This window comes from Falco punctatus (assembly GCF_963210335.1).
Source record: "Falco punctatus genome assembly, chromosome: 1".
NCBI classification, from domain to species: Eukaryota; Metazoa; Chordata; class Aves; order Falconiformes; family Falconidae; genus Falco; species Falco punctatus.
Window position 1 is genome coordinate 27278265 of NC_137580.1, and position 14100 is coordinate 27292364.

Here is a 14100-nt window from a genome sequence, read left to right on the forward strand (position 1 = left end):
CACTTTGCCTAGGTGGTTCTGTGTGCAGAGGCCAAGCAAGCCAGCAAGTCCCCCTGTGCAACTCTATCCTCATAGCCCTACTTTCAGAATCTATGTCACTATACAAAGAAAGAACATCAGGTTTCCTGCTGCACAGCCCAATCCCTTTAAAGTACCTCTGGTGCTACACTCTACTTCCATCATCTGCTTTCGAAAGTAACAGGAAAAATTTGTCCCAAATTATTTTATGTTTTCACTTTAGTTTCCAAATTTATGTCAACTTGGAATCTGACAAAACACCTAAGGTGAACTAGTTGGTCTGGAGCAGAATGCAATTCAAGTTACCTTAGCCCTTAAAGTAACTCAACACAGAGCTGGACAAACATCAATGCCAGCACAAGGGAAAACACTAACAATGTACATCAAGGAACAAATCAGAAGAGAAAAGAATAACAGAACCACCTCTTTTGACAAAGGACAGCTGTTAGATCTCCTCACTGTATCATCAGATATTACACTTGAACTAAAACCCCATGGCAGTTTAAGACCGACTGAATTTGGGATCTGAGGTCCAGCCTTCTCTCTGCTCTATATAGTGCAGCCTTGCTTCTCCATGACTCAGAAAAGTACTCATGAAACTGTTCTGTGATCAGGTTAGGATACTAACTTAATTGAAATTGTATCACTTTTCCTTTTGGAATATTTGAAATTGCTCTGAACTGCCTCACTGAGTGATACACCACAGTGTAATTCAAGACCAGGGGAAAAGGTGGGTATGTGTAAGCCAGCAACCAAGGGAGCACAAAGCCACCAAAATCTGGACTGAGACTAGGTTAAGACATTAAGAACAAATTTCTTATTGGAGATATGCAAGGAATCTCTTCTTTTCATGAGGAGGAAGATTTTGAAGGAAACTCTACTGTAACTCTCAAGGATGCTGGGCCATTATAGCTCAAATTACCCATACTGGACTTCATAGTCCACAAGCATCTTGTAAAAAAAAAAAAAAAAAAAAAAAGACCTTGTAAAACCAAAGGAATTGTCAATAGTCAGACGAGAAACCATCACAATCTGCTAATTATGTTTTAGCCTCAGTTCCACCATTTTATATTTCTGCTACAATCCCCAACAGAAAAAGTGAAAGAACAATAAATAACCTTGGCAAAAATTCTGGCTCTAAAATAAAGTGCACATGACAGCACAAGTAAAGCACAGCTACTTTCAATTTAAGTCAAAAAATATGCTAACAGTGTCATCTGATACTGTGACTTCAACAGTATAGTATTCTGTAAGAGGTTTTATTAGTCATTCAGTAGCAGAAATTTCCGTATGATTTAGGAGAATTAAGAGATCACAAGAAAATACAATTTTTCATGTTGCTGCTGCTTTTTTAAGAGTGGGAATAGGCATCTCTTTACAAACCATGTGATTAATTTCATCTTCTTTGGTAAGACATTATCTCCAACTTAAGTCAGGAAACAGAACTGCTATTGCACAATGACTTCCTCTATGCGGCAATCACACATGAGGTTGAGTGAAATAACACATTATTTCTTATAAAACTAGGGTGAGCACAGGAGCACTTAGCTGAACCGGGACGTTACAGTCACTTTAGGGTCTGACAAGAGCCCCATAAAGGCTTGGGATAGTGCTGCTAGGGACAGGGACATTGGCTACTAAAGCTCCCTGAAGTAAGAGTTCACATACATAAATCCTTTGAACAGGTCCCAGGACAGAGCTGGTGTAGTCACAGTTATGCTATAGGCTCAGAATAAGCATAAAGCCTGATTAATTGTGAGTCCAAAGCACAGCTGGCTGTTTGCATTACATAAGACACTTAAGATTTACACAGCTAAACTTTGACCTACTTTATATACCTGACTATGTTAAGTGCACAAATACGTATTTGATTTTGCATTTGTTCTGTTGGATTTTTTTTCCTTCTGTTTCTTACATTAATTTCCCCATTTAGCATTTGGGAGACAGGAGAGACTTTCTAAGCCAAAAAGCAGTGCTAGCAATTTTCAGTTACATAGATTCCATCAAAAAACCCCAACCGTGCATAAGAATAAGAGGCAGAAAACAGCCAAATTAAGCTTTCAGTTGCACTGAAATAAGACCAGTTACCTCATTTTGTTTCAGTGTTTATGCTTTTTGCAAAAGAACTGTGTTTAAATCTCCCTAGACTCATCAAGCAGTAAAATACAGTAGGAAAAGATCACCTCCATCTGTACAATTATCTTGCCTGAATTCTTTTAAGAAAGGGATATGGTGCTATTAAAACGGAGATAGGCTGTATCTTAGAGTCTAATGAAAAAACAAGTGGTGTAAGAATCCTCAGTCTTGAAGCTAAGCCTCATAACAACTGCTTTGGAGTTCACTGGGCCTCTGCCATTCCTTTTATAGATGAATAATGTGAAGCTCCCTCACAACATCAGCTCTGTGCAGTCTCAGAGAGCTAAGTGTTGATTATCTGAAACCAGCTTCTCCAGCACATAATCAGGTCACAAGCAACAGAGAGTACTGCATTCCAGGTAATACAGCATGATCTACTTAAGTGCATAAGCTATTGTAACCCATAAAAGTAGGTGAAGGTTGTTTAAAAACTTAGTAACTATTTAAGCAATTGGTGGACTAAAAATCTCAAGACCTCTGACAAAAGGAAAGATCACTGCTGTAACCAAGCAGCTCAGTAACAGGGCAAGCACTACATTTTAAAAAGTGCCTTAGCCCAAGGAGATGGGACTTACCTGTGTCTGCTATGGGGCAGATCTGGCGTAAGTAAAGTCAATGAACAGGCTCAGGTCTCAAGCAGCTGACCTAGTCTGCTGCAACACTACAGGCACTGCAACTCTCATGGTAACATTCCTGCAGCTGTCAGAAGCCCAGCTCCTGGGCCAAAAGCTGTCCTTGATTTATGATGCTACAGAATGAAGATTCAGAAGAAGCAACCAGACTCGTGCAGCTCTGATCCTGCTTAAATCATGAGCAACACTTCTCTATAAAATAGAAAAGAACAGTTCCATCCAGTATTTTGCTATTAGAGCATTAACAGCTCTGATAAACACAAGCATATATTACAGGCTGTTATGACAATTTGTGTCCAGACTCTTGGGAAGAATGAAGAAGGAAAAAAACCCACCACCAACACCACCCCAACTCAATTTAACCCTTACAAAATCAGAACTGAAATTTTTACATTTCTTCATACTCTAGCTCTGCATCAATCATTGATAATGTCACAGAAATATTTCTCCTTATAAGACATCAGGCTCAAGTTTCCAGGCTGTCCCTCAAATCCCCTAAACCATCAGTTCATATCACAGAAAGAAAAAAGGAGAAACTTTCAAACACTCTTGAGCACCTACTTCACTAAAAAAAAAGGTGACAGTGCTGCTGACTTCTGCTCTGCATATAGGAATTTATTTCACCCTGTGACCAGGAAGAACAGGTGGATGAGGCAGTTTACAAGAAATAGCTTCACATTTGCAGACTCTGGTCCTGATGGGGGACTTCAGCTATTCAGGTATCTGCTGGAGGAAGAACACAGCAGGGCATAATCAATCTAGCATCAATGACAACTTGCTGACCCAAGTGACAGAGGAGGTGATGAGGAGAGGTGCTCTGCTGGACCTGATGTTTACCAGCATGGAAGGGTTTGTTGGAGATGAACCACTGGGGAGGGTCCAGCAGAGGGCTACATAGATGATGGAACATCTCCCTTGTGATGAAAGGCTGAGAGATCTGGGACTGTTTCGCCTGGAGAAGAAAAGACTGAGGAGGGGATCTTATCAATGCATACAAATATCTTAAGGGGGAGTGTGTCAAGAGGATGGGGCCAGGCTCTTTTCAGTGGTGCCCAGCGACAGGACAAGGGGCAACGGGCACAAACTGCAACACAACAAGTTCCATCTGAATATGAGGAAAAACTTCTATACTTTGAGAGTGAGAGAACACTGGAACAGGCTGCCCAGAGAGGTTGTGGAGTCTCCTTCACTGGAGACATTCAAAACCCACCTGGACGCAACTCTGTGCGACCTGATCTAGATGAACCTGCTTTAGCAGGGGCATTGGACTAGATAGCCTCCAGAGGTCCCTTCCAACTCTGACTGTTGTGCAATATGCAGGTCAAAGGCAGTCTTGGCTGCAGTGACCATGAGATGGTGGAGTGCAGAATACTGAAAAGCAAGGCAAAACACACAATCAAAACCCTGGGATTCAGAAAAGCAGATTTTGGCCTCTTCACGGGTCTACTTGAAAAAGCACCATGGAATAAAGGCCCTGGAGGGAAGAGCATCCAAGAAAGCTTGTTGTTATTCAAAGACCACCTCCTTCAAGCTCAAGAGCAGTCCACCCAAATGAACAAGAAAAATATGCCTGCATGGATGAATGAAGAGCTCCTAACAAAATTCAAACATAAAAAGGGAGAATACAGAGGGTGGAAGCAGGGACAGGTAACTTGAGAGGAACATATACACACTGAGCATTGCAGAGACATGATTAGGAAATCCAAAGACCACTTGAAGTCAAATCTGGCAAGGGATATCAAAGGCAACAAGAAGGGCTTCTAAACTACATAGGTGACAACAGGAAAACTAGGGAAAATAAGGGCCTACTGCTGAATGGAGCATAGGATGTGGAAAAGGCTAAGGTACTGAATGCCCTCTTTTGACTCAGACTTCTGTGAAACCAGTAACTTTTGAACTGTTATTCTTTATTTACAATAAATATAAAAGTATAAGAAAGGACAGGACAACCTTAACTTGCCTTATTTCTAAACTAGCCCAGGGCATTATCAGATAAACTAGTGACCAGTATTCCACTTGCCAGCCAAAACATCCATCAAATAAGATTAAACATATTTAAGTAAAAAAAATAATAATCATTTGGTACACTAAAGAAAGATCAACATAATGGCATGTGGAATTACTGTTCCAAACTGAAAATAAGAACAGAAATTACTCTTCCTCTGTAATGTTTTGGCTATTTTGTATCTGCTGGAGGGAGGTATCACATGACAGTGCACGATTAGCTTCTCATTATCTCTCTCTTTTGTTCCTCAGTGAACGACAAGCTAAAGCAAGGGGTCTTACAGAAGGAAAGGGGTGCTGTGCTTGTGGAAAACGAGCTCATGAAGGAAACAGCACACCTTACCCACAGTTCCAAACACTTTCTAACTACCACATCTCAAGTGTATTACAAAAACGACAGTAATTTTAATGTATAAAGTTTTCAACAACAACGATGTCAATAGCATCACATTTCTGTAGAACATAAGCAAGCATCAGATCAGACACTGCTGGGAAGATACGCACACTGATAGCATGTATGTTTTCATTGAAGCCATTGCATTTGTACTCTACCCAAGCACTCTGGCCAAGCTGTTCAACAAGGCTGTGGTCTTATGATGAAGGTCCTAACCTGCAAGCACAGATTAACTGGACAGTTAATTTTTCCTCAGCTTCTACCTTCATTACTCAACACAGTATGCATAATTCCCATCTATGACCTATCAGTAGTTTTCATAAGCCCCCTGCAGGAAATATAGTTAAATCTAGCTCCATTCCTGAGCACCTACAAGGGATACGCATTAATGCTTCAGTCCCACCCTCAGGCAGAAATTAACCAACCATAAGGCCCCATCAGAACCTCCACAGAATGAGGGTGAAGGGATAAGAAAGTCCACTATCTGTAATTAGTGGAAACTTATTGAGGTTAAACACGAAGAAGGATGGAAGGCTACAGATCCCACAGCCAACAGCTCTGCTTAGAAAGGGAAATCTAATCCATAAGAGAAGCTCTCCCTAGGCTGTGTAAACCCACCCTTTTAGTACTAAGTGGAGTGGAATGATCTCTATATGCATGTGCTTGTTTTCAAGTAACATGCCAAGGAGCAGTTTGCCACGAAAGCTTCTCTCATCCTTCTCTACTTACTGCTATACCAGTAGGGGAAGTGAGCTGTGTACCGCCATGATGACCCAATGGAAATAAATACACAAGAACCTACAGAGTGAAGACAAAGACCCATGATAGGGCACTGCCTTTCCTTTCACTTCTAAAGAGAAGCAGAACAAATAGTTCCTTGCAAACAATCCTGATATTATTTAGTATTAATTACCTGTTTACTGATTTCTTCTCTAAAGTGGATATTCTGGTAATGGAGCAACAATGAATTTAAAAGCCCTGTATTCATATGCAGGAAAAACATTCATGTGTTCCCACACCCCCATCACTTCTAGATTTTAGTGTTAAAAAATGCTTTTGTATTAAACAGTAAAATAATCTCTCACTAATCAAGTATGTCGTTGCTCAATTTGTAAATATAAAGGAGCACAACTACCGCTAATGGACTGCAGTCTATCTGCAAAGCTGAGCTAAAAGCCTGGCCTGACCATTTCTGGTTTTCTGCACTTTCTACCACTTCCACTGCTATTCCTCTGTCTGCATGAAGTTCAAGTTTCTTGTCCTCCTCTTCAAAGGCCTTTACTGACTGTTTAGTCTTCTGCTCACCTTTCATCTTAACATACTAACCTTCCTACTCTACTCCCCCCACAAACATCCTTCTGCCCTCTTTTTTTTTTATTTATCCTCAAGTGGGGACTTATTTGCATACCTACAAAGTACCTTCTACTTCATATCCTCAGTCAGACCTGACCTAATCTGAGAACTCTTTGTCAAATCTCTACTACAGATTTATCCTTATCCATGCAGATACAAAGTACTGTGGCTCTTGCAATTGACAATATTATTGTAATTAGTAACCAGTTGTTTTGTTGTTTGTTTTTTTTTTTAACTAGATGAAGTGCAATTACCACAGAAGTCAGGATGTCCAAGATGGCTGGGTGAAGAGTTGTTATGAACACACAGACTCTGTGACTAAACCTATCTGGACTACTGTGTCCCTCTTAGAGAGCTGAAGCAAACAGATAAAAAAGAGCCTTCAGGAGCAAGAGTGCCAGCACAGGAGTCTGAGTCACACAGGTTGCAAAGGTCCAATTTCTAAAATGTTTTTCTTCTGAAGCTGAACATATGATGAAGCAACATATGCTAAAATTCTTCATCCCAACTCACTTGCTTTTAACAGAGAGCTCCCTCAACTTGTAACAAAAGTATACAGTACACTTCTATGCTTTCAAGTTGGGTATCTGCAAAACAGGTAGCATTAGTTCACTCTTGATAAATATACAAGCAGCAATTAGCTAAAAGGCGTTATGTGACAATATTCAGAGCAGAGTAACAACACCCTATAAAGCATAAGGGACTTACTTAAAAGGTAGATTAATCAGAAATTTCACTGAATTTAAGTAAAATGAGCAGGGCTTCACTTCAGAAGGTAAGATTTGTTGAAACATAGTTCCACAAATGGAATGTCTACCTCCAAATTAAGAACCTAGCCTGCAAAAAAGTCAAGAGAAATCATCTTTGCAATCAGGGCAAATTAAGAGACCAGGTAGAGGGTAGTTTTTGAAATGACAGATAGCTGTGTAAATCTGGGGCTAAGGAGTTAAAATAGGTATCAAAAAATTCTGGGTCATGTCTCCAAAAACATGTAGACAGCTACAAATTTAACTCAAGACTTACTTCCTTCTTTTTCATTTCAAAGATGTCTAGGAATTTGATCAAACACAAGGAAGTGCTTCAATCCTCTGTTGCAAAAGAAAATGTACTGGAGGTGATCAGTGCTGTGTACTCACTATAATCCCATAAAAATAACAGGCAAAAATAAACACATAAGCAAACTGCAAAATGCATTTACTAACTTCTATTCAATGCCAAGTTCTGAAACATCTGCTCATTATTCCTGCTGCCTCACATACATTTGACATTTTAACTTGACAGCATTTCTCACTTGAATGCTTATGATTTACAACATATTTGCCTTCTAATTTACCGGAACTGCCTTCTTATCTGAGGGGATTTAACTAAAGCCGTTTCCATATGTTTTGAGCTCTAAGCTTGAGACCATGGATTTGGAACTACACAATGTTTTGCTATTGGGCAGGTTGGCATAAATCCCATGTGCTGTGTATATTCACATAATACTTCCAAGGTGCTTAAGCAGGACATCTCCCATGAGTCAGGCAAGCAGCATGTAGCAGGATGCTGTTTTCCAGCACTGTAACTGGAGTCTACACTCAAGAGGTGAAAGATATGTCACTGTTTTGTCCCCAGTAGATCACAATAGCTTTGTGCCAAATCCTACTCACCTTACTCATTCACAAGTTATTGCCTCACATTATTCTCAAACAAAAGAAGAGAGCAACTATTTTTAATCCACCTTTTCAGCAAGGACACAACCTGCTCCTAGGAACTGCAGACTGCACCATATCTCACCCACAGTGTGAGACATGCACACCCAACTCCTGCCTCACACCATGCAGCAGCAAGCCTGCATATCACAGTTCCAGCACTGCGCTGTTGCTTTCTTCCATTCTCCAACACTACCTGCCAGGCTCTGTGGATTACAGAGCTAGGAAGAGGTCTCCACAGTGTCCTGCGGTTGGAGGTATGCTCCAAACCCCCTCCTCCTCCTGCGAAGGGAGGTGTCTCTGTTTCCCAGTCACATAGGTCTCAACTCAGGAAAACAGAAATTTGAGAGGTCTGACCGCAGGATTAGATAAAGTTCACAGTGACTTAAAGGTGAAATCCTAGCACTAGTGACATCAACAGAAAAACTCTCACTGACTTGAGGGCCAGGATTTCAGCCCACATCCCAAATTAAAGTGTTCTGTAAACCAATGAAACTCAGGCTCTGATCCTGTAGATCACTTCACATACTGAGAAACTCAAGTCAAGCGATGCTTATTGGCAAGTTTTAGTGATCTTACACTGTAGTGAAAGGTTTCAAACAGCACAAAAGCAACTCCAGTATTGCTTGCTTCCATCTTTTTTTTCTTTTTACTTACTTTTGTCTGATCATCAGCTTTAAATACATAGCAGATACTTTGCTGATTTGCTGCTCCGTCCTTTATCAGACAAGCAAAGTAGCTTGGGTCATGGCTGTTGTGAATCAGTTTGTGGACATGCTGTGGTTTGTATTCAAACAAACTTGAATAAATCAAAGGATCCCACTGCTGGATTTTCCCTGTGTCTGGTTCACATCGCAGACTTGCTGGTGAAACATAAAGTCTGATTTGGCTGACGGTGGGTTCTTCTTTGGAAGACTTTGTACTGAGCATCCGGATCTCTGCCACAATCCAAGGCAGCATTGACATGGTGGTTAGGGAATGCACTTGCAGAGAACCAACGAGCTGCAGACTGAAACTTGCAGAGAAATCACTAGATGTTTGATACTTTTTAACTTCGAATGTTATTGGCTCCATTTTACAGTCCTTTAGGAAACCTGGACTAATTCACCAATATTTCAGCTCCATGGATTGATGGTTCCGTTGATTAAGGAACTGAAGAGTTCTGAAAGGAGAAGAAATAATTATGTAGGTGCTGGAACTATATCAAAAATGAACTATCAGTAACACAAATACATAATAGCTTACCATCGGAAGAGACATAATGATCATCTACCATGACCCATCTAGCACATTTCCCCTACATCAGGCCTTATGATTTCAGGTCCAACAAACATAATAGTACTAAATATGTTGCTTGGAAAAAAGTCAGTCCCGATTTAAAAGTTGCTTTACAACTCTTGCTAAATCACCCAGTAAGTAACTAAATTCAAAAACGCACGTTCTTTCTGACCTGTGTCTGTTTCATGGGCAGGCACATGTGGATCACACTGGCCTATTCCAATCCTAGATTCACAGAAAGAACTCAGCTGAGCTATTCTGACCTTCGTGATAATTGAAGCCAGTGCTTGCTGAGACACCTTCACATTTGAAAACAAAAGAGATCATCTTTCTTGTTCATAGGTAGACGATTAAGAATTTGGCTACTAACATGGAGTTTCTTCCTTGCATATAGTTTGCCAAGTGATCATGGGCTATTACAAACCAGACTCTTTCATTAAATAACACCCCAGAAGTTGTCATCTGAAAGAGCTAGCAGCAGTCAACTGATCATTGATAAACTTGTCAGATAGCAGAGATAAGCAACAATCCTTACAGCATTCCACTAAAACACAGATGAAGACTCACAATTCATGATTGCGTTTCAAGGCCTATCAGTCAGCCAGGAATATTTAATGTTTGCCACACTGATACTGTATAATTGTCATTTCTTAAAATATCAAAAGGAACTAAGTTACTATAACCATGTTTTACCTAGCATCTACTACCACTACTGTTATTACATTTTAGTATTTATAGTAATAAAATCCAGTAATTTCATTTCTCTGTCAATTTTGGTTTGCAAATATAGTCTATGAAAACACACAGATTGGCATTTGTTATACTGCCATGTCTTAACTCCTCATTAATTGAACCTGGTTTCAGCTGTTACATTATTTTGTGTGAGACTGATGAGAAGCTGACAGGCCTATAATTGCCTATGGTTAAATGCCATGACACTTGTTTAGCCTCAGCCTCCTGAGAGTTTCCCATGAAAAGACGTATTAAAAACAACATGAGCAGTCCCAAGAACTTCTTACGAAACATTTTAAATTATATTTGACCAAGTATTCAATAAATGACATAGGTTTACTGTTGCCACAGTATTTCTTGCTTTTGTTCATTTACAAACATGATAAAAAATAACAGTATTTTTCTCATGAGTTTTCATTAAACTTTGTCCTTTCTTTCTCCTTGTAAAAATACTTCTAAACTGAGTTTCTAACAGTGCTTCACCTTGTTGAAAAATCAGGGAAATTCTAGGATTTAAAAAAACCTTCAAGATGGAAATTCATTAACTGAACAAGTGTTTAAAATGCAACCAATTTGCAAATGTCTGAGTGGGAAAAAATGTTTCTGCAGTAACCGGCAAATTGTAAAAACAAAAGAACTGCAGAAACCACATTTGGGTACATTTACTTTTTTGCAGAAACCACATTTGGGTACATTTACTTTTTTGAAACTTTTGCATCTTTTGACAAATGAACTCTGTAGCAATGCTACCAGTTCTAAGGATGTCAAATTTAGCAAAAGAATCCAGTAGTGCAGGTTTTAAAGACACTATTTGACATCATAAGTAGCATTCTAGATGTGCAGAACAATTTTTTTAAAAGCCTTTTTGTAAACATCTGTGTGTGTTGTCTGTGTGGGAGGTATGGGAAAAAGGGTCATGAAAATCCAGAATTTGTATGCCACATTTCAATTATACTGCAACTCTTTTTCCATTTTTTTGTGTTTTGTTTTGCTTCACAAACAAGAACTCAACCATCTTTAAGATGAATACAAATGCATTGGATCATATAGGATAGTGGCTTTGGGAAGCATTTTTACACCTTATCAACACAGACTGCTAAACACAATTACCATTATAGTTTTGCATCTGTCAGTGTCAAAAGAGAATCAAAATGGTCCCTTTGCTGAACTATTACAAATTTTTTCTTCTTAACTGCAAAAATGAAAAATAGCTCACCAACTGCAAGGAAGACTGGATTCATTCATAACTACAAAGGTGTGTAGTTCCAAATGCATAAAAATTGAGTTTTCAGCTTTTAGTATTCTCATCATTTAGTGGCATACTTAATAATATCAGGATAAGAAAGCCTAAGACAACTCTATTCTTAGTTGAAAACAGGAGAACTGAGCTACTGCGTGGATGATGACCTATTAGCCACATGTTTTTTCTAACCATATTTCTCAATTATGTCTTGTCAGAACCCTTCTTTAAAAAATAGAATTAAATAAAGTGCATGTAAAAATAAACAATATCATCCCCATTTAATTCAGCTTTTCAAGGAAAGTAAGTTTCATTTGGACTACCACCACTACCATGCTCTTTTACCCCAGACCTTCAAGGCACTGCAGCCTCAGGTAGTAATAAATATCACAATTTAATACAGTACTTTGCATACCAACTCTAAGGACTGAACAGTATGTAAAAAAAACAGATTGATACTCTCTCATATTTAAACAAACACTGTACTGCTGGAATGTATTTAATATAAATGCAAAGCTTCTTGGCATTCATCTCATTTTAACAAAATAAACACCTCGCAAAGTCAACAGCATAAATATGCCAATGTCCACATTTGTTATTTCTAAAGAAAAACAGTTAATACTAAATCAAAACAGTTAACTAGAAGTCAGAATGCTAGGGTTTTTTTCCTAACATTAAGAGTGCTAAAAGTGCAGTTTCTCAGAGCACAAGTTTAGTAGCATCAGAAGATCTTCTTATCTAACCCATATAGTTCTGTACGTTTCATCTCCCTTTTCCAGCCATCCTTTCTTTGTTTCCCCATTTCATCCTTATCTTAGTTTACATGCAAATCCCACCAGAAATTATACCAATTGCATGCTTCCAGCATTATCATCCTGTAAGTTTACACCAAGGACTAGGTTTTACTTCATGACCATGAGGTATTATGTACATGCTTAATTTAGACCTAAAAATAGTACTGTTCATCTCAGCAGGCCTATTTCCAACCATAAAATTAAGCATACATCGTGGCCAAAGATTATCTGTGCTCTGAATCCATTCATGTCTGCCCTGACTACACCACTCACAACTCTGGCACCTTCACCCATCTCTGGTTGCCACCACTCAGTTCATCCCCTCTAAAAAACTTGGCTGTGCAAGTGCCATACCCATTTACCATCCATATTAGTACAGTACGCTTAACAAGCTTCCTCTTCCTCCCAAGCGTCTGCCTCATTAACTCAAAAACAGCTTCTTCAAAGTGAATGCTTATTTCCCCTTTAATCCAAGAGGGAACAGAAAAGGTATAAAAGTAAAGCTGCCCACTGTCTTCTTCCACCTAAACTTCCCTTGACAGCTTTAAGTGCCATTCAGCTCCGTTAATCTGGGCTGCGAGAAGACTGCCAGGATTTGCTTCGCACATAGGCTGAATGTCTCCAGTCATTCTCCCATTGCTCATGGGCATAACTGGGACAGATCCTCTTTCTCCTCTCCACTGGCATCTTCTGAAGGATCTCCTTTACCTTTGCACGAATTTGAGTGACACTCCCCAGCTAACAGCTTTGTTATGTCTGGGAGATGTTAATATTCACCAAAGTGTACTTAATGTTGCCACTGTTTAACTTGCTTTGATTTAGCTGTACTTGCTCCATCAGCGTAAGAACAGCCAGGCAAGCTGCAGCACATACGATATTTACACAAACCACACAACTAAATGTAACACCACCTTCTATAACTAGGAGACACCAGACAGACTCACTAGTGTGAAAGAGACACATGGGATCATACATGTGCACTTTGTCCTCAACTGCTCTTTCACTGTGGTCAATCAAGCCTCTTCTCACAAGCAGGGAGCACTCTTAGAAAGCATGTAACACTATGCCGATTGTCCTAATCTAGCAAAATCTGATACTGCATTTTAAAAAAGTATATACACATCAGGCTCTTGTGCTCCCAAATTAAGTTGTATTCTCATCTTTTTACGTGACCAGAAACTAAAAGGGATGCCTTCAGAGAGAATTCAGGGTGATGGCCAGACAGCATGAAGGGGACAGCTACAAAAGTTAGTACTTTTGCCACTCTGGACTCCAGGTCTTCCGTGTATGAAGGTACATCTCTAAGCATCTGTGCATCATGCAAGACAGCATTCCTCAAACCTCACCTACTCTCATGAGAGCAAAGACTTTATCCCCAGGACAAAGCACAGGCTCTGGGTGCCATTTGGTTAGATGGGGCCAGGTCAGCTTTGAAGTTAGGAACAAAAATCTTGTTGGGTACAAAGAACAAGTTGTGTTAAAAACCTAGGAGTGTGGGGCACTGGAAAACAGCTTTTGGCAGCTAGGGGAAAAGCAGGCAGATTTGGGATGGACTGAAAATAATACAGGAAAAAAAGGCAAAGAAGGGAGAAAGATTGTTCTAAACCAAAAGAACGCAAATAAAAATAAAGCAGAAACTACAACAGTACTGAAGAGTTATCCTTGTTCTGTTGTTTCTTCCGAACTGGACTAAATTCAATACAGACATGCTGCCAAAAGTTTCAGACTCTTGTTCAGAACACAGGTAACTACTGACCTAAGCAATCCTTCACTTTCTTTCAGCTCTTCACCTGGTTTGGTAGCAGTTGGAGTACACGAATCCACAGCA

At 39.6% G+C, this 14100-nt stretch overlaps 1 protein-coding gene across 6 annotated transcripts in view; it reads right to left on the reverse strand.

The window, feature by feature from the left end:
- The window catches only part of TBC1D1 (TBC1 domain family member 1), a 113311-nt gene that overhangs the window by 96234 nt on the left and 2977 nt on the right, over nt 1-14100 (reverse strand). For all 6 annotated transcript variants that reach the window (XM_080397092.1, XM_080397094.1, XM_080397093.1 and 3 more), the window contains one exon: nt 8886-9390. In XM_080397092.1, coding sequence (XP_080253218.1) covers nt 8886-9302 — 417 coding nt within the window. In that variant the 5' untranslated portion in view covers nt 9303-9390. The remainder of the gene's footprint in view (nt 1-8885; nt 9391-14100) is intronic.